Source organism: Echiichthys vipera (genome assembly GCF_963691815.1).
Source record: "Echiichthys vipera genome assembly, chromosome: 13".
In the NCBI taxonomy this organism is placed as follows: domain Eukaryota; kingdom Metazoa; phylum Chordata; class Actinopteri; order Perciformes; family Trachinidae; genus Echiichthys; species Echiichthys vipera.
In genome coordinates, this window is record NC_139838.1 from 15,220,871 (window position 1) to 15,238,968 (window position 18,098).

The 18,098-nt window shown below is 40.9% G+C and overlaps 1 protein-coding gene across 1 annotated transcript in view; it reads right to left on the bottom strand.

The window, feature by feature from the left end:
- The window catches only part of ctnnal1 (catenin (cadherin-associated protein), alpha-like 1), a 52,233-nt gene that overhangs the window by 11,088 nt on the left and 23,047 nt on the right, over positions 1 to 18,098 (bottom strand). Inside the window, exons 2-8 of the mRNA XM_083925694.1 lie at positions 10,510 to 10,699; positions 6,225 to 6,412; positions 5,225 to 5,344; positions 3,016 to 3,105; positions 2,587 to 2,757; positions 1,528 to 1,728; positions 102 to 188 (exon numbers count right to left, since the gene is read on the bottom strand). Of these exons, the coding sequence (XP_083781820.1) occupies positions 102 to 188; positions 1,528 to 1,728; positions 2,587 to 2,757; positions 3,016 to 3,105; positions 5,225 to 5,344; positions 6,225 to 6,412; positions 10,510 to 10,699 (1,047 nt within the window). The remainder of the gene's footprint in view (positions 1 to 101; positions 189 to 1,527; positions 1,729 to 2,586; positions 2,758 to 3,015; positions 3,106 to 5,224; positions 5,345 to 6,224; positions 6,413 to 10,509; positions 10,700 to 18,098) is intronic.

Sequence of the window (18,098 nt, forward strand, 5' to 3'; positions counted from 1 at the left end):
CAGGCAGAAGAGAGAGAAATCCCAGCCATGCCTATGTCTGTCTCTACATCTACTCAGACTCAGAGGGCAGATAGGCAGAGCAGAGACAGACTGCTTCTCACCTCACGTCTGAGGTCACTGATGCTCTGGCATGTCTTCAGGATGGTCACCTCCATGTCTTCTGTGGCTCCTTTGGCATGGACAGACTGCTGCTCCGGGAGAGGGGAGAGGGGAGTACAACATCAGACCCAACCTAGTTTTTCAGGCCCACACACATAAACCTACATTATTATCTGGAAGAGTATGGTAATAGAAAAAGACCAAGATGGAAAATTAACTTTGGGTTTCAACAGCATAGTTTTTGACTTTCCAATTACATTTGTGACCTGTTATGCTCTGATTATGCAAATAGCTGGGCATTTCAACATGCAATTTTGTCTAATCAAACTTTCAATGATTTCAACTTATTATCTCATTAAATATTGTACAAACATTTTGTAAATTCCATACTTTCAGGCCCATACATTCAACTGAAATGGACAATTGTATATATTCAACTAAACCTTTCACTACATGAATTAAGACCACAGATGCAACACCCAAGAATATTTGCATATTCAGACGGGTTCTCTGCAATATCAAACACTGCAGTGTTCTGGGCTTTTCAGTTCTCCAGATGACCTTCAATTGCAGAAGCTAGATGAGGGACCGCTTCTTGGTGTGCTCTGAACACACTGAAGACAGTTTACATTGAGAAACCGCAACATAATGACTTTCCCAAAGCAATTGAAGTCAAAAGCAACTGGACTTGGTTTTTTGTCTAGGACGAGGACCAGTTAATTTACACATCTAACCAGACTGGGACTGGTCCCATGAACTGATGAAGCCTCTTGGATGAGAGGTAAAACGTCTTCCTACACAAATAACCAAGTCCAGTTGCTTTTGACTGAAATTTCTTTTGGGATAACGATGACCTGGACAAATGAGAATATTCACAGGCTTAATATACCGTAATGACTTGTGTTTTCATAAGTCCATCAATTACGAAGGCCAAGGGGACTCCGTAGAATGGAAGGGAACACTACTTGATGTTTCTCTCTCAGCTTAATAAACCTTGGTAAGACTGACTGAGTGACCCGGGGAGAGAGTCTTAACGAGTGTGGGTCTGTGTAGCATTCTGTGTGTGTGTGTGTGTGTGTGTGTGTGTGTGTGTGTGTGTGTGTGTGTGTGTGTGTGTGTGTGTGTGTGTGTGTGTGTGTGTGTGTTGAAGAGACCTGCTATATGAAATGCACACTCAAGATATTAAATATTACATGTTGTTTAAAACCTTACCAACTCCCCATCATTCCTTACATTAACAACAGCAATCCAACGAAAATCTCTACTTCTTGGCTTGGTTAACTCTGTTTTGCCTATTATCATACTTCTCTTTAACATGTATCTTATAGATGAGGTACTCATTTTTATTTATGTGGTTGCATATGTTTTTTTTTATAAATATTAGGTGTATGTGCATCTGTGGAGGCGTGCCTGCGTGTGCCAACGTACCGCCTCAACCCAGGCATTCACCAGCTGCTGAGTGTCCTGGCGTGCCAGCTGGCACAGACCTAGGATTGCCTGCCGCTGCTCGTGGCTGGTGTAGGCCGAATCAGTGAAGTCCTCTGTCCGCTCCACCAGCGCCTCCAGCTGGCTACCCATGCTCTGGGGGGACAAGGAGTACAGGTTCTCCCGCAGGTACTCCACATTGGACTGCAAGAAGAGAGAGGGAGGGAGGGAGGGTGAGGGAGGATGTGAGTTGAAGCAGCATTTGAGTTGTCAACACACACAAGAGTTTTACCAATCAATGTCATGAGGGAAAAAACATACATAATTTATTATCTTATTATCATCACGACCTTGTCATTAAATAACAAAGATTGTGGCCTAAGAATCACCTTGAGCCATCAAAGGTGCATGATAAATTCTGCAAATAGCATCTTAAGTACACAAACATGAAAGCTAATGCATTTTTGTTTCATCCCTCTTTTTTCTCTCTCAAAATAGAGCTGCTTATGTGTCCTTAAACGAGAGGTTCACATAGGCTTTTAGTTCAACTCTGCCATTAAGAGCTATGAACCCATTTATTAAAAGCAATACACATCTCCGGGCCCTTTCATTAAAATACTTTCTTCTTCTTTCATCTCAATGGAAAAGACCCCTTCAAAATGTTCTTTTGTTGTTGCTTTTCTTTCATTTCCCTGCACACAAAGAGGAGGGAGAAGAATATTCATACTGGTGACGGTTTCTAGTGATTCACGCAACCGTAATAACCAAATCATAAAGTAGATATGTCTTCTCCAAAAAAAACGATTCTCTGAGTTCCAATTTAAGCCGTTGCATCAGACAGTGAATGCCAAAATGTTAATGCTGCAACCGCAAATTAACACTTGCACTGAGCCACAACTACATCATATGAGGATTCTTGCTTAAAAGCAGGGTCTGTCTTATTAATATGAATAAATTATGTCACTGACATTTCTTGAAAATGATTCAGCGTGATGCTTCACCCACAAGAGGATCATGACTTAACTTAAAAGACATCTTCCAACTTCCAATTTCTGATCCTACCTTGAAGTCTTTGATGCCGTTATAGATGCTGGCAGGAAGGATCTTGTTCTCCCCACAGCTACGCGCTTCGGTGACTATCTCGATGACCTGCTCCAGGGCACAGCGCATCCGGTGGAACACGCCGTCCTTGTTGATCCGCGCCGACTCGCAATCTGGGTGCCTCAGGCAAGTCTTTGGAAGAAATTCCATGTGAAATGTCAAAGCTCATGACCTCTTCTACACTTTAACTTTTACCCTTTTTTTAAGGTTTAACAACCAAGATTTTTCGTTCTCTTTTTTTTTTTTTTTAATAATTATTAGTTTTACCATTGATCCCAGCATTTGAGAAGACTTGAAATTAAATAAACTTGAGAAGGCCTTAAATCTCTAAACTGGACATAATCCATAACCCTTGCCCAGAGGTCCAGTGTTCGTGCGCCAGCTGTTTACCTTGGAGGCTGTGAGGAGCATCATGGTGCATTTCTCCAGCACTGCCCTGGCTGCTGCCATCCGAGCTTTTTTCTTCTCATCCTTCAAGTCCTACAGCACACAGACACAGACACACACAGACACACAGACACACAGACACACAGACACACACACACCAGATGGTAATGGGTGGCTTTTCTTTAACTCTAGGGGTGTCCGAAGGACATGAAGCATCAAAAGTATGCAACAAATCTCTCTCATGCTAGTACGAAGGGACACACAAATATGACACAGATTCCTCTCCAAGTTTACACACACATGGAACTTCCTAGTTTAATTGTCTCCTAATAAAAAGAAGGAATATGGCGCGCTATGACCTGCTGCATCCTCCCTCCAAGTATTCTAAACAGAAATAGACAGCTCCAATTAGGTATTTGAGGATTGGGAAGAGGCAGCTGAATCAATCCTCTCCCATTACCTCGCCAAGGATTACAAAGACGATGTGATTATCTGCCATTATTTTTGCCTCTTTGCTCATCCGGCTTCAATAGACGATGATGGTAGAGTTTCTAAAGGGATGTGTGCTTGTGCATGTGTGTGCGTGGAAGCACTTGAGTGGGAATGAATACGACAAAAAAAAAGATAAAGAAAACAGGGCGGCAAATGAGGAAAGGGAGCATTAGCTGCACTGCGTTGGGGAGAGAGATGACGTATGTTTCAAAACACGTGTTCCGGAGAAATTCAGAGAAAGGGATGGTCAACACTCTCTCCCTGTCTTAGATATTGTAGCCGGTGCATTTTACGTCAGCTTCTGCAGGCAAAGCTCTTTAGCTGCAGAGGCTGAATGTATGCATCAAAGAAGGATTAGCAGTCTTTGACGGAACAAAGTTTCACTGTGTTTCTAAAGCTTTCAGCAAAAGTTTTGTTGAAAATGTGCTATACCCTAAGATAGTCTTTCTCAAAGTTAGGTTCAGACGCCAAAATGGGTTTGCGGACCTGTTTTTATTGGATGGCCAATCAGCGGGGCACAATGCATAACAATGCTATGATATAATTTTCCTAATTAAAATGAAAGGAGTGTTGATTTTTTTTGTACGCTGGTCTTTTCAGTTTAGATGCTGTGTGCAGGGATTTTAATGATAACATCCTTTCTCCAGCTGACATTGTGAGTGTATCGCCTTACTGCTTCTATGACTTAATTGTGACAGCTTTAGGGCTGGCCAGTGTTTTTGTTTCTGGTGCTGGCTGTTTGCATTGTTCTTCCAGGTTGGTGGAGCTGGTGATGGGAGATGCAGTTCACCTGAAGACAACTCAGGAGGCTATTTAAGCAGACCCGCTGACAATGATCTTTCTCTACCCCTGGCCTGTCGACTGACAGCATTTGTTTCTGTTTTGTTTGCACATTACGTTGTCTTATTTTGTTAAGTTTATTTCCTTAAAATATGTTAAACAACTTATAGACTATGTGTGGTCTCACTTTTTGTCACTTACTTTGAGCCAGGTTGTGACATAATTTGTCAGTGCAAGATCATTATGAGGTGGTGAGAAACTTAACATTACTGTGAGGTACCTTTATAAAGAAATAAACACATTTTAAATTCATGGTTTGTTGGTCTATATCAGGAGTTTATTAATGTAGGTCATTGCAATTTACGTTGTATTTTTGTAAGTTTCTCTTCTCACATTGCTCTTTTGGGTCTCAATTGAAAAAAGTTTGGGAGCTCCTGCCCTAAGCTGATATATCAATACACAGAGAATGCATGGCTGAAAGCATGGGTCAGTTTATATCAACACTGAATCGTGATGTAAACAGTGTTTGAGGAGTATGAGTCATAACCGACTTGATATTTGTTTTTGGATTAGATAAACAAATAGATACAGAAATACATAAGAAAACTTTGCAGAAATAAGAGGAGCCTTGTTACTTCACTGTCTGATATTTTATGGGAAAAGTAAATATTTGACATTTGAATTATTGATTTGTTCTGAGTTTGCCTGCACATTCATAGAGTAAGTGATGCAGGTTTCACAGTCTATTGCCACCAGGTGCTTGCAAATTCAGAACACCATGCTTAGAAGATTACACAAATGAGCAAAATGTGCTTGGTGTTGCAGAAATTAAAAGGCAAATTAGTGCATAATCATAAACCGCACTATGTTAGACCCGTATCAATTATTGCGAGAACGGTACAGTGTGCTGATGATTTTGCTTTCTTCACATTCTACTCACGTTCTGTCTGTCTCCTGTGAGGTGGGCAAACTCCACCATCTCATTGCCAAACTGGCTGAAAATCTGTACAAATTCCTGGAAGGTGCTGACTCTTTCCAGATGGTCGAGGGTAACCAGGACCTGAGAGGAGGGAAAAAGATTTGAGTATTTCAGTGAATAGCCACATATGGTTGTGTTCTTGAAGTCGTTCCACATTGCACCAACCTATTTTTTTATCTCGTGGGATATCTGCAGGAAGTGCAAAAACAGCTGAGAATCTCATGATTATATCCCAAGTGTGAAGCCTTACCTTACAACAGAACCAAGAATAAAAGTTATTGGACTGTGTTGTATTTCAATACTTTTTACATTCTATTTCTGTCACCTTAGCATTCCCTTTATCAGTACTATGTATGTCTCAATGTGATATAATTATTTCTGTGATATCCTAAAATAAAACCAGCAGAATAAGTAGTTCCTAACTTGCAATTTAGTTAATAGTAGCCCATAGAGCTGCTAATTTAACTGCCGAGGGTAGGCTAGCTGGACTAACGCTAACGCAGCAGCTTTTATCCTTGCCAGACAATGAAGAGGGAGAGATGTAATTGTGTTTGCCAGTAATGGATAACAGGGGGCTGTCGACTATCTCTCCAAACAAGGATAACCAGACATGATTAGGCCCCCTGTTTCCCTTCTTGGCTCAGTCTACAGCTAAATCCATATCACACTGTCTGGCTAAGAGCAAAGCCAGGTACGATGGAGGGAGACAGTCCCTTGCTCTGTCTTTTTATGTGATCACTAAATGTACTGCTTCCCTCCAATTACCTCTAGAGTACTCCTCCAGAGAGCCAGTGCTTATCTATTAGGAAATAAAGGACTCGGGATGGAGTTTGCCAAGGTGTGTGTGTGTGTTTACGTGTAGATCCCTGTGTGTGCATGTTTGTTGGTGCAAGAGAGACCTAAGCAACAGAGCTTGTGTATATCCTCAAAGCTTGTGGTGTCTCCCATTTGCATGTCTCACCTTGTTGCGGGATGTGATTATCTGTTTGATGACGATGCGGTCAGCCAGGACCAAGACTTTGGTGACTGAAGAGAGGAGCAAGCGAGCAGCCTTCACCATCCCTGTCCTATCACTGAACACGGTGACATGGGGGTCTGACTGGGGTGGCAAGGCTGATCCCACATCTGTCAGCTGGGCTATGGCATCACCTGCAAGAGAGGAGAGAAGGGCAACGTTTGGTTCAGCAACAAAGTTAAACCGATAAACTGGCCGAGTTGATATATTGTTGGTGTATGGGGACACAACGATTAGACTAACTCTCCTGCTACTGATTCACATACCTACACTCTGGGTATCTGTAACTGTAAATGGACATTCATACAACTATTTTTCTATGCCGGTGCATTTTGATTATATTGATCTAGATGGTTAGACTTTTGCTTGGAAGGGTTTCTGTCTGTTACATGATTCAAGAAGACTCTAGTTGAGGAGTCTGACTCACAATATGCTGTAGGGTTTATATATCCCATCTGGACTAAGAGTGCCCTGGGATTCCGTCAGGAAGAGCTGGAGGATGTGGCCAGAAAAGACCTTTAAGCTACTTTGCTTTGCCTGCTGCCACTGAGATCTGGACCCAGACAAGAGGGAGGAAATGAAAGGATGGGTGGTTAACTGATAATTCCCTTAGTGCCCACCAAGTTAGGTCAGACAACATGGCACGATGTTCTTCCACTCTGCGAGGACAAATCATCCGAGACAGGATGAAACACAACTGTGCTAAATTCAGAACAATGGTACGACAGCTATGCCAGCCTGACCCAAACACTACTGGCATGCTTTCTGGGTGATGGGAGACAACTAAGGAAGCTCCTCAAATGCAATGGCAAACATGCCAGAGCGTATTCAAACATAGATGCCATGAAGAAATATTCGTACAGAGCCCAACTTTCCCTTTTTCTCTCTTTCTAACCTGCTCTTTAAGAATTTGTTAAGCTAAAATCCCATCTCTAAAATAGTCTCTATCAGGAGGAAAATGTCCAGAGTTAAGAGCAAGAGGGAGGAGCAGAGAAATCTCTCAGAAAGAGAGAGCTCAAAAAGGAGGGGGAAGGGGATATAGGGTCTATTGGGTCATGCAGCTTGGCTGTCTTTTTGGGTTTGGCTGGTCTTTTAAAAGAAGCAGCACTGACAAACTGATTGCATCCGACAGGCTGCTTTTCAGTGCCAGGTCCACTAACCAGTTAAAACATCTAGGCCTGGCTAGCAATAATGCTGCTCAACCCCCATGACACTAGCAGGGTGGAAAGCAGAGGGAGCCAACTCTCGTCTCTAAATGCCAGAATATGGGTGGTATGGACTGGAGGATGGTTTTTCATGACCTTAAATGTGAAACAGAGACACTGGTCCCTTTGTAGCTCCTGTTCACTATGTTACGGGGTCCTATGTTCTCCGGTCGCATACAAAGCGGATAACATAGAACCCAGGAAACATAGGTACGCTCTCGTCAAGAGTTAATCGTTGATCAGATTCAAAGATTCACAACATGAGCTACTATACAGTGCAATAAAGTTGCTCACATTGTATCCCTGTAGGGCCGGAAACGCGATTTTGAGGATTCAAGTCAGTCATATGTCAATTTTTTAGGACTTCTCTTCTTCTTACCTCGCACAATGTGTTTTCACTTTAGCAAAGTTCAGTGTAAAATTGTGGACACCTAAAAATATCTTGTTCAGTGCTCGGTTGCACCTTGCTAAAGCTAATATTAGCTACCTAGCGCTAGCGTAAGCTGGTAACTTAAGGGAAACTGCCGATTTTTTTTAACTGGTTCTGTGTCACTGCGATACAGCCTCACAGAAATGCTGACACTGCTTGTTTCTGTATCATTTATATATCATTCATGAGTGAAAAGTATTTAAAAAAAAACACAACCAACTTCTTTGCCCCGAAACTATAGTCCAGTATTTAAAACATCATCACATACTGTATGTTCTGTGAACTTTTAGTCCTAACTACCATTTTATCTCGACTCATTCAAGATAAAATGGTAGGGAGAGGGATAAAAAGAAAGTCAAACAGAAGCACACAAATGTGACTGACTGAAAGAGACAGAGACAGAGATCCAACACAGATTGCCTTCACTGACCTGCCTCATTGGATCTCTCCACCGCTCTGATGATGGGTAGCATCTAATTAAACTAGTGCTTTCAGCCTGCCTTTATTTCATTCATTATAGCACACAGGGCTGAAGCCTGCCTGATTAAACTCTCCCTGAGGCTAAGTATTAGACAAATGCCAATCCTTCACTAACTAGCCCTCTCTCTCCTGGATACTTAAAGCTTCTAAAAAGCCTTTATTTTTCATCCCTTAAGATGTTTCCATCATTTTTTTTTTAAATGATCAGAGACAAAACTTTTTTTTTTTTTTTCAAATCAGGGAAAAGTTCTGTAAGGAGAAGTGCAAGGGAAAACTGAAAACGCCCCCCTAAGAGGAATGTGAGAACTAGAATAAATTAGTTGCACACATCCAGACATTTACACAAGCACATACACATCACTTGGCTTCACCTATACACACACATTCACACGCACATGTTCTCATCAGTCTATTCTTCGCCTCCCACCACCCCTCTCTTTGTGTGAGTTTTAGCCGTCTTTCAAATCAACGCTGTGTGAGGATTAAACGCTTTGCTACACAAGCTGGTTCTCCTAACATAAACCTATTATCACGGTGTTGTGTCTAAATTCTTATCTAATGTGATACTGTTTCCGGTGTGCTCTGTAGAAGACTAAATGAGGTCCTTGTTTTGCCTGATAAGAAGAACTAAATTTCCAGATATAAAGAAGTGTTATACATAGCAAGTGTTGACAAGTATCTAAACGAAGAACTGTAAGAAAGTTGAGATAGGCAGATACCAGCTTGACATGTGTCTTGAGTGTGTATTTTTAGACTGCATTTGAACAGCAAACTGTTACAAGAAATCGTAGTAACACAACAGAGAGAAACACATTTCTGACAAAACAATCACCTCTTCTGTCTCGGGTTCAATAAAAGCTGACAGTCCCGTAAGAGTGATCCACACATTCTTGTTCCTTCACACTGGTTGTCTCTGTTTCCACCCCTCCTATACCCCTTTGTACCTCTTTGTCTATCTCAGCTGTATTGCACTTGATATATTCATACATCAATCAAACAGATGATCTTTTTAGATTTGCAGGAGGATGGAGCCTCTTGCAGCACACATTGGGCGAGAGGCAGACTTCACTCTGGACAGGTCACCAGTCTATCAACCTACATGTTTTAGAATGGGAAGAAAGTTGCATGAATGAAGGCGTGGGGAGAAATTTTAAACTCAACACAGACAGGCCCAGCCAGCGGATTTAAACCCTTGGAAAAAACATGAGGGTCCCTGACCTCAGGTGGAGAAATATTCTCAATGTAAAACAGAAGCAATCTATAAAGCAGTGAATATTGAAAAAGTACTCTTCTTCTTCTTCTTCTTCTTCTTCTTCTTCTTCTTCTTCTTCTTCTTTTTCTTGCCAACAGCCTGATGCATAAAGTCTCCAGGAGACGTCTATCACAATATATTATGCAGTGCTTTCCAAGCCAGTGCAGACATTTGTTCCCTCCTTCGACATAGTACCCTTGGGTGAAAAAAACGCTCTTTTCAGCCTTCTCTTACAACCTAATAACAACAATGTCTTTAGAACACTGTGGAGGTTCACTGGGGTAATACTGCCTGACAAACACGTCCAAAGAAATCGAAACTTGCTCAAATTTGATAATACTGAAGCCTGAAGGTGAAGCTTGATGCTTTATGAAAATGTCACAGTTTGTCTTCACAAATTAACACTGATAGGTCTTATTGGCTGACCAGCTACAACAATTTCTGAACACCATAAAGCCATTGCCAAGCTTATAACAGGAAGATACTTTTAGACTTTTTGCTTTTAGAAAAAAGCCTCTTCACATAGTTTTATAACATCAATGTGTGACCACAAAATAAGTGTCATTTAAGCATAATGTAATTCAAGTGGCCTGAGAGAAAATTAGACCTCTCATTACCCCTCTTTGCTCTGTTTTTAAAAAGAAAATCTATCCCATGACAAGAGACTTTGGCCAATCACATGTCATTTCAGAGAGAGAGAGTACCTATTGGCTCAGGACAGAGAGCGGAGAGGGAGAGCTGCAGGAAGAGGTCTTATTGTACTTTAAATTCTGGTAGGGTTTTTTTTTTTTGCATTTTACCGACAGCAGCTTTAAGTGCAGGGAAATGTCAAGTAAATAATGAGATCCAGCCAAAGAGGCCTACCTGCTCTGCGGGCCTCGAAGCAGGCTTGACCCATCTCATCCTTGAGCTCTTGGTTCTCCGTGGCAATGGCCTCCCCGACGGCAACAAAACGTCCCACAGCTATGCTCACTGCCTGGCCCACCCTGTGTATGGCTGCCAGGGTGCGCTCGGATTTCTTTGGCTTGTCTTTATGATTGATCAGAGTGGTGATCTGGGGAGAAAGAAAAAGGAGAAAGCTGAACATTATTTATGTAGGAAGACATACCACTGCTTTACCTTGTCTTGAAAAAGCCCTTTCTGATAATCAGATCGGGAACTGAAGCTGATATATCCATGTATGCTGTCTTCAAAGCCACCAAACTCCATTGAGAAAAACTTTTAACTTGCAGAAACACAGGAGTTGCCGGTCTACCACTGCACCGGTTGATTACTTTCTGTTGCCATGACTGCTATCTAATGTAGGTAATGCACTGACTATGAATAATTACCTTGTACAACCCCACTTCAAAATATCCGAACTATCCCTTTAAGCCTTGCATAGTTAGGGACTTCATAGTTAATTTTCCATCCATCTACAGTAAAAGCCTGGAGGAAGATAAATGAATAATACAAAAGTTGCTTGGCTGTACATTACCTATCTTAAATCATAACTTCTTGTTTGACAGTGAAAGTACGCCGCGATTATTTTCAAACACCATCTTTGATAAGGAAGCATGTTAAGTCTGGAGCTCGCACTCCATTTCACTTATCAGGAGAGAGTTTCTTGCCTGTGCAGCTACAAGTTGAGATAGCATTTCAGAAGATGACACGTGTCAGAAGGAGAGAAAGCATCTCTACAACATGAACACGCACCGAATATGCAACAGCCCTTACACAGCATTTAATAAAAATTGAAATAAGAGCATCAACAAACACAGCAGATGGGACAGGCACGCACTTTTCCTGTCACATAAACAAGACAGTCCACCACCGGGTACACAGAAACACACACACACACACACACACACACACACACCAAACTCTGGTGGGGCATTTTACTGATAATTGAGTGTATGAATTATGAATGGATAGAACCAATTATCATCAATTATTCATTGGTTGCTTTCACTCTCTCCAGCTGTTATCATTGTCGTATGTGTGTTAAACCATGTGGGTCAGGGAGTGGTGGGTGGTGATTTTAATTGGTCAACAACTGCAGGTGGTCCAAGTGTGCTACAGAACACATGCTGGTTCTACTAAGCTCAGCCCGGCGTTTGAAAAAACAGCATCCTAACACAGGAACGTAACATGAAAGAATCTGAATGAATTTTTTCGAAATGTGCTCAGATATATTTGACAGTGTGTATAACACAAGTAACCCTGAGATGGTATGGAAAGTTGATAGGATTGTTATAGATCAAAAGCTGACCAACTGAAGGTAGCAAACACAAATAATTGTGCCCAAGCATGACGTTATGTTATCTGGGTCCTTCTGTAGCTTTGCTTTAAATAATCAAACAAAATAAAATTAGCTAGGGAGATCCATTGTCTGCCAACTGACTAATTGAACACTTGATCGTTCTAGACAATCAAAGACCTGCTTTTGTAATTCTTTTTTGAATGTTTTTCAGAATGATTTCCACGGTGACATAATTAACTGTTTTAAAAACCCAATGATATTTGATTTACTATAATGTACGACCAAGCGTTATCAATTGATCCGATTATTATTTCAATCTATATTAATTAATCATGTGAAGTCTGTAAAATGTCAGACAATGGTAAAAATTTCCCATTACAATGACTTTAAATTAGGTTTGGTGATATGGCCAAAATCTTCCATCTCAACATACTGTATATCATATTATATCTCAATAATCATGTATATTTTCTGGTAATTCATTTATATGAAATAATTCCATGGTAAAGCTTTTTTTCTTCCATACTTCCCTGTAGGGCTAGGAGCTATATACTTGTTTTACACAATATACTGTCTATTCCATGGAAAGACAATGTGTTATTTGTCTTCATTCATGAAAATTCAAGCTTTAATTGACACAAAAAGGGGGACTATGAACATGTTACAAATGCCTCCTGAATCTGAACATGACAACGCTAAATTAGCCTGACTCAGCAAAGGTCTTGAGCTGCTGCCCTGTGAGACGTGGCCCTCATTACCTGTACATCACACATCATCCATTCTGACAGTTTCATCAAGCATTGCTGAGTTTCAAAGTTCTTTAATCTGACATTGATATTTGTGTCTGCTTAAGTTGTTTCACAGAGCCTCCATGTGCACAGCAAGTAAGTTTCTTGTTAAGAAATACTATTTTGAAAATGCAATATTGTCTCAAACTTTCCAGCGTCATTGCTTAGAAAATGAAATTAACAGAGATTGTGTGAAACAAAGACAGAAAGAGAGATTGCTACCTGGTGTTGCATAAATGTATTGCATAAAGGCCTTGAACAATGAAAGTCAAAGCTCTATACTGTATTAAAGTTCCAATGGTAGTTCAGTTCAGTCACAAAAACATATTCACTCATCAAGGATGACTAATAAGCATACAAGGCCTACTGTTGCTTTCTATAAAGTACTGTACATTGAATGTGTTACTTGTCAAGTATCTGTGTTATATAAGTAATGAAGAGACATGAAGAAAAAAGGATTGAAAGAAAAAGTTAAGACATAAGAGCAAAAGCAAAAGGCATCAAATAAATCTTCTGCTCTCGCTCTCTTTCTCCTTCTATAACTTCCCATTTTTCAGCACCCATCTCTTTGTCGCCACACTCTCTAATAGGTTGAAAGAAGTTGCAACTTGTCTGTTTTTCATTGCTCTCCATTTTCTGAAAGACCAATGCTCTGTAGCAAAATCCTGACCCTAAAAGAGCTCATAAAGCACTTATTTTGGTCCGTCAATTGTCACTCTATGCATCATCCGTCTCCGTAAGAGAGCTTCCCTTCTGGCGAGCCCAATGTTTTTCACTGACTCATTCACACAAACTAGGATACGCCGTAGAAAACCCTAATGTCAGCTGAACATGAGGCAGCCTAAAAGAAGGAATAAGGGCACAGTGACACATGATTCAGACTGACTTCAAAAAATAGACTGTTGTTCAACGCCAGGTGGGATTCATGTTATACAAGTGACCCGATGATTTTTGTAACGTAAAGTTCCGGATGCTTCAAGCATCTGTCCCTGGCGTTTTCTGGAGGACTCTGTCTTGTGTGGAACTGAAAGCGCTTATGCATGGTATTTTTATGTCTAAAGGTTCCGTGAATGACTGTTTTCCCAGATGACTTGTACAAGCAAATGGTGACACTCATGAACACTCGTGCTGGCACTGATCCAGAAACCAGTGTTTAAGTGGGGGTCAGAGCATGAGAGACGAACTAGTGAGTTTGTGTGTGTTGGTGCACAAAGAGGCACCCGAGGCTCACAGAGACAGTAGAGGGAGAGGTAGAGACAGCGAGAGAGAGCCTAATTAAAGATCTCCCTGTTCAAAAAAGCTTCTTCTACACTGCAGCAGATGAGCAGAGGGTGAAGTCTGTTAAGCAAGTTTAACATGAGTCTGTGAATGACAAACAGAGTAGGAAGGGAGGTGGAGGGGGAGAGAGAGAGAGAGAATAACCACTGCCTGTGATTTCTTCCATTAGACATTAGTAGGTGGGGTACATTTACTGGGCTGTGAAAACAGGAACAGAGCAGGGTGGAGAGAACATAATATTGATACAGTGCCATCACAAAAAAGAGAGACCATTGTGTTACTGTGTGTGTGCGTATCGGAGGAACTTGTGTCACTTTCAATTTACAAAGGCAGAAAAGTGCACATTCATTCTGCATTTGTTTGTGAAGCAAAACACTTTAGGTAAAATTCAAGTTAAGAAAATCCATTTCTTATTAGTGCTGAGAAGACTACAGATATGACCAGACATTCAGTGCCAACTTTCAGTACTTCACAGATCTTTTTATACACTGTTTATGGACCTATTTCGGTCGATAAAAGAAAGGTATTGAGGCTTGATGCTCAGCTTTACTCCTTATAGACACCTTCTCAAGCTACCTTAAGGCCAAAGGTTAGGGGTTTACTGTACATTTCACTGCAGCCTATTCATTTAAAACCTCTCCTCAGTTCATTCTTCATCTCTCTGTTTCCCACACATCCTTGGTATACCCATGCTGCTCTGCTCTGCTGCACTCCAGCAGCGTTTGAATGCCAATGAGCACTACCAACTGAGCAGCATTCGGTCCAAAGCCTCCATAACCCCACTGAGGATTTCAGCAGTATGAAAACCTGTGACATAAGCACAAATGTTGCTTTAGATGCAAAGTCAGACCTCCGGCAGATTTGTTTACTGACAGGACTAACTGGTGTTCTCAGTGCTATATATCGGCATGGATACAGATGAGTTTGTTGTGAGGGGAAAATGGCTAAATTTAGTATCTTATGTAATAAATGGAGGCGTCAACTTGGACAACAGTCCACGTGAAGAATTTATCAAACTTCCTGATGTCCCTGATTTGGGGGAAAATTCATATCTCCGGACTTAAAATGAACAGCGGGAACACTGTTCCTACACTAGAAGCTGACTGATAGATGCCATTTTTGAGAGTGTGACTGGTACCGATTTTAGAGCAGAGAAATTCACTGATTACCGATACAGTGGCAGATATTGTGAATATTTCAGCTGGAATGAAGATGTACCATTTCTATTTGGATTGTGCACCGATTGTGCACTGGTAGGACTATGCAAAGGTACTCAGAAGGCTGTTTTCTTAAACAAATTATTTTCTTAAAGAATATTTAACATTATCATACAATATACATACAATATATTACATTGTCAGACTATTCTAGAAAAGAACACTTAGAAAATAAAGAATAAATAAAAGTAAAATGAACAGCTAAATAAAGATCATGTTCAGTAATAGTCAAATGCTAACCATTTAAAGAAATAAGAAATAAAAATGAAATAGATTATTACATAATCTCTTTTTCGGTCCCTCTTTTTCACTCCCTTACGCTCTCTTGTTACTTTCTCCCCTGGTACACAACCTGCCAATTCCAAACCCCCCACCTCTCATCTCTTTGTTGTCCATAATTAGGAGGACAATTACAAGGCAATAAAAACAACATCAACAGCAACACAATACACCAAGGGAGCCACCCATTGGTTAGCGGGGAAATCTAGACTAACACCTCAAGGACACAGTGACTGACTATAAATCAGAGGGTAACAAAAGCTGCTAACATTTGTGGCTGCCTCCCATGGCTACTGACTCCGTTTCACTAAATGGCTAGGCTGGAAGAAAGATTAGTGCTTTCCGAGTCATGCTTTCTCTTCTGATTCTTGAATAATGCAATTGTATGAATGTTTAGCTAAATAGGTGTCTTCAACAGATCAATCCAAAGCCTCTTTCCAAAATTTGTGTCATTCTTATCATTTAAAAAACTGCGAGAAATATTTTGCAAACAAAGGCAGCAAGAGTGAGTGAGTGTGAACAAGTCCATCCTTTTATAAAACACACATTGTAGCCATTCATCACACATCACACATTGGCTTGCCTATTTGTCTGAATTATATATCTGATTCCTTTAAGCTTTACTTGGCCTGCTGACCAGAGTCAGCTCATAAAGAGCCTTTTTTCCAGAGCAAGTTTGAAACAGAATCTCAGCTAAGAAACTCACATCACATGCAGCCATTAGCAGTAAAGTTCAATAGGATTTCCACGTGTGCATGTGGTGTAAATCAAAGAAAAAACATAATCCATCCATCTATAGTGACAGCACAGTTTTATTTTTGTCTACGTGTGTATATGTGTGTGCAGATAGGAGTGTTTCCTTTACTGCAGTACTGCTGTGTATGTACAGTATGTGTGCTTGAACAACCGTGATGTGTATGGGCAGGAAATAATTGGACGGTAGCTTGTGGGAAGAGAAGGAGACGAGGGGGAGAAAAACAAAGGAGTGGTTTAACGCTTTGGTCGTGTTTATTTTCTGATCAGATAAAACTGTCTGAATCATTTCCGTTTGAGTGACTATTCGTGTTTGGCCTTGTTAAAATGAAAAAGTATTTCTCCATTTGTGGTAACTTTGGTAGCGTCCTGCTTCTGTACGCCTCAGATCGTTGCTCTCATTACACAAACTCTACAGCATTTAGATCACTTTATTAAAGTAAACAGGAAAAAGAATACTTCCAGGTCTCATTTCGCTCCATTACAATACAAAGGGATCATTGTCCCAGGGAGTCCTGCACCTAAAAGGGCAAGGACAAGGTTTCGTTTTGTCTTCTACAGAATCTGCTTTTGAAAAAGCTGTTTATACTGAATCAAGGAGAGACATGGCTGGAAGTTTGCTGGGGATGGCAAGAGAGAAAAAAAAAACATAAGAGGAAAGGGATGAAAGTCGCACTGAACATGCACTTTAATGGGTGAGCAAATTCCTTCCAAATTGGCCACGCGCAGACGGGAGGTTGATGCTGTGCTGGTCCACAGCCAGACTGGAGAAGCGGTACGAGGGGATGAAAAGAAAGAGAGAGAGAGCTAGGAGGAGAACGGATATAAACATATGGGAGCGAGAGAATAAAGAGCAGGACATGTCACATCCTCATCACACTTTACCCTGAGTTGTTCCTTCCTCTCTGTGTATCTGACACATTTTTTCTCCCTTTCAAAATTCCCTCCCTTGTGATTTCAGCAGTCTTCACACCTTCCTCTAGCAGTCTTCTGTGTGCAGCAATGTAAATGATTCAGGTCTGTCCCTTGAGCTTTGCTGCTGCAGTACAGTACAGTACAGTAAAGTTGGATACACTACAGTAGCAGCTTATGAAGTTTAAGCTGCGTCCTTTGGGGTATACTGTACTGTAAAAGCATGTGCACAGAACAGGAGAAATTGTAGAACTGCTGCACCATGCAGTTATTACACTGCAAACTAATGTGGCCAGTTTTCTGGAAAGAAAGTACAGTTGGTCATTAATAAACAAAAACAGTAGTAAAACATAGCAGGCTAGTGGCCTGTATTCTGCCGCAACGATACATGCCAATGCATAAAAAATGTAAGCTGCACTTCTTTTATGCTCTTTCAGCTGCCAAAGGAGACAAGAGTTACACAGTGAGCTGATTAGAGCTGAACGCAAGTTTTCTGGTGGACCTCGTTAAATAAGAACCACAAGGCTGTAGTTCAATTTTGCATAAAAGCCGGGCTGAACAACATTCATATGTAGTCTATTCTGGTCATGCATTCTTTAGGAATTAGATTGAATATGCAGAGCTCACTTTTTTCATTTGGTACTTCATTACACGCATGCACGCACACGCAGAGACAAGCGGTGTAGGGGAGTAAAACATATGACTTAATAAAATCAATGTACACAAACAACATGTGCTGCATCAAGATTGGACATAAGAGAACAAACTTTATCTCTCAGGAGCGGGGAGTGAGACAAGGGTGCTGTCTATCATCAGCACTGTTCAACATTTACATAAATGAACTGGCTTCCATTCTGAAACAGTCCACAGCACCTGGTCTCACTCTCCACAACACCAAGATCAAATTCCTGCTTTAAGCAAATGGTTTAATCCTGTTAAGTCCCACAAAAGATGGACTTCAATATCTTACTTTTAAATGTAATA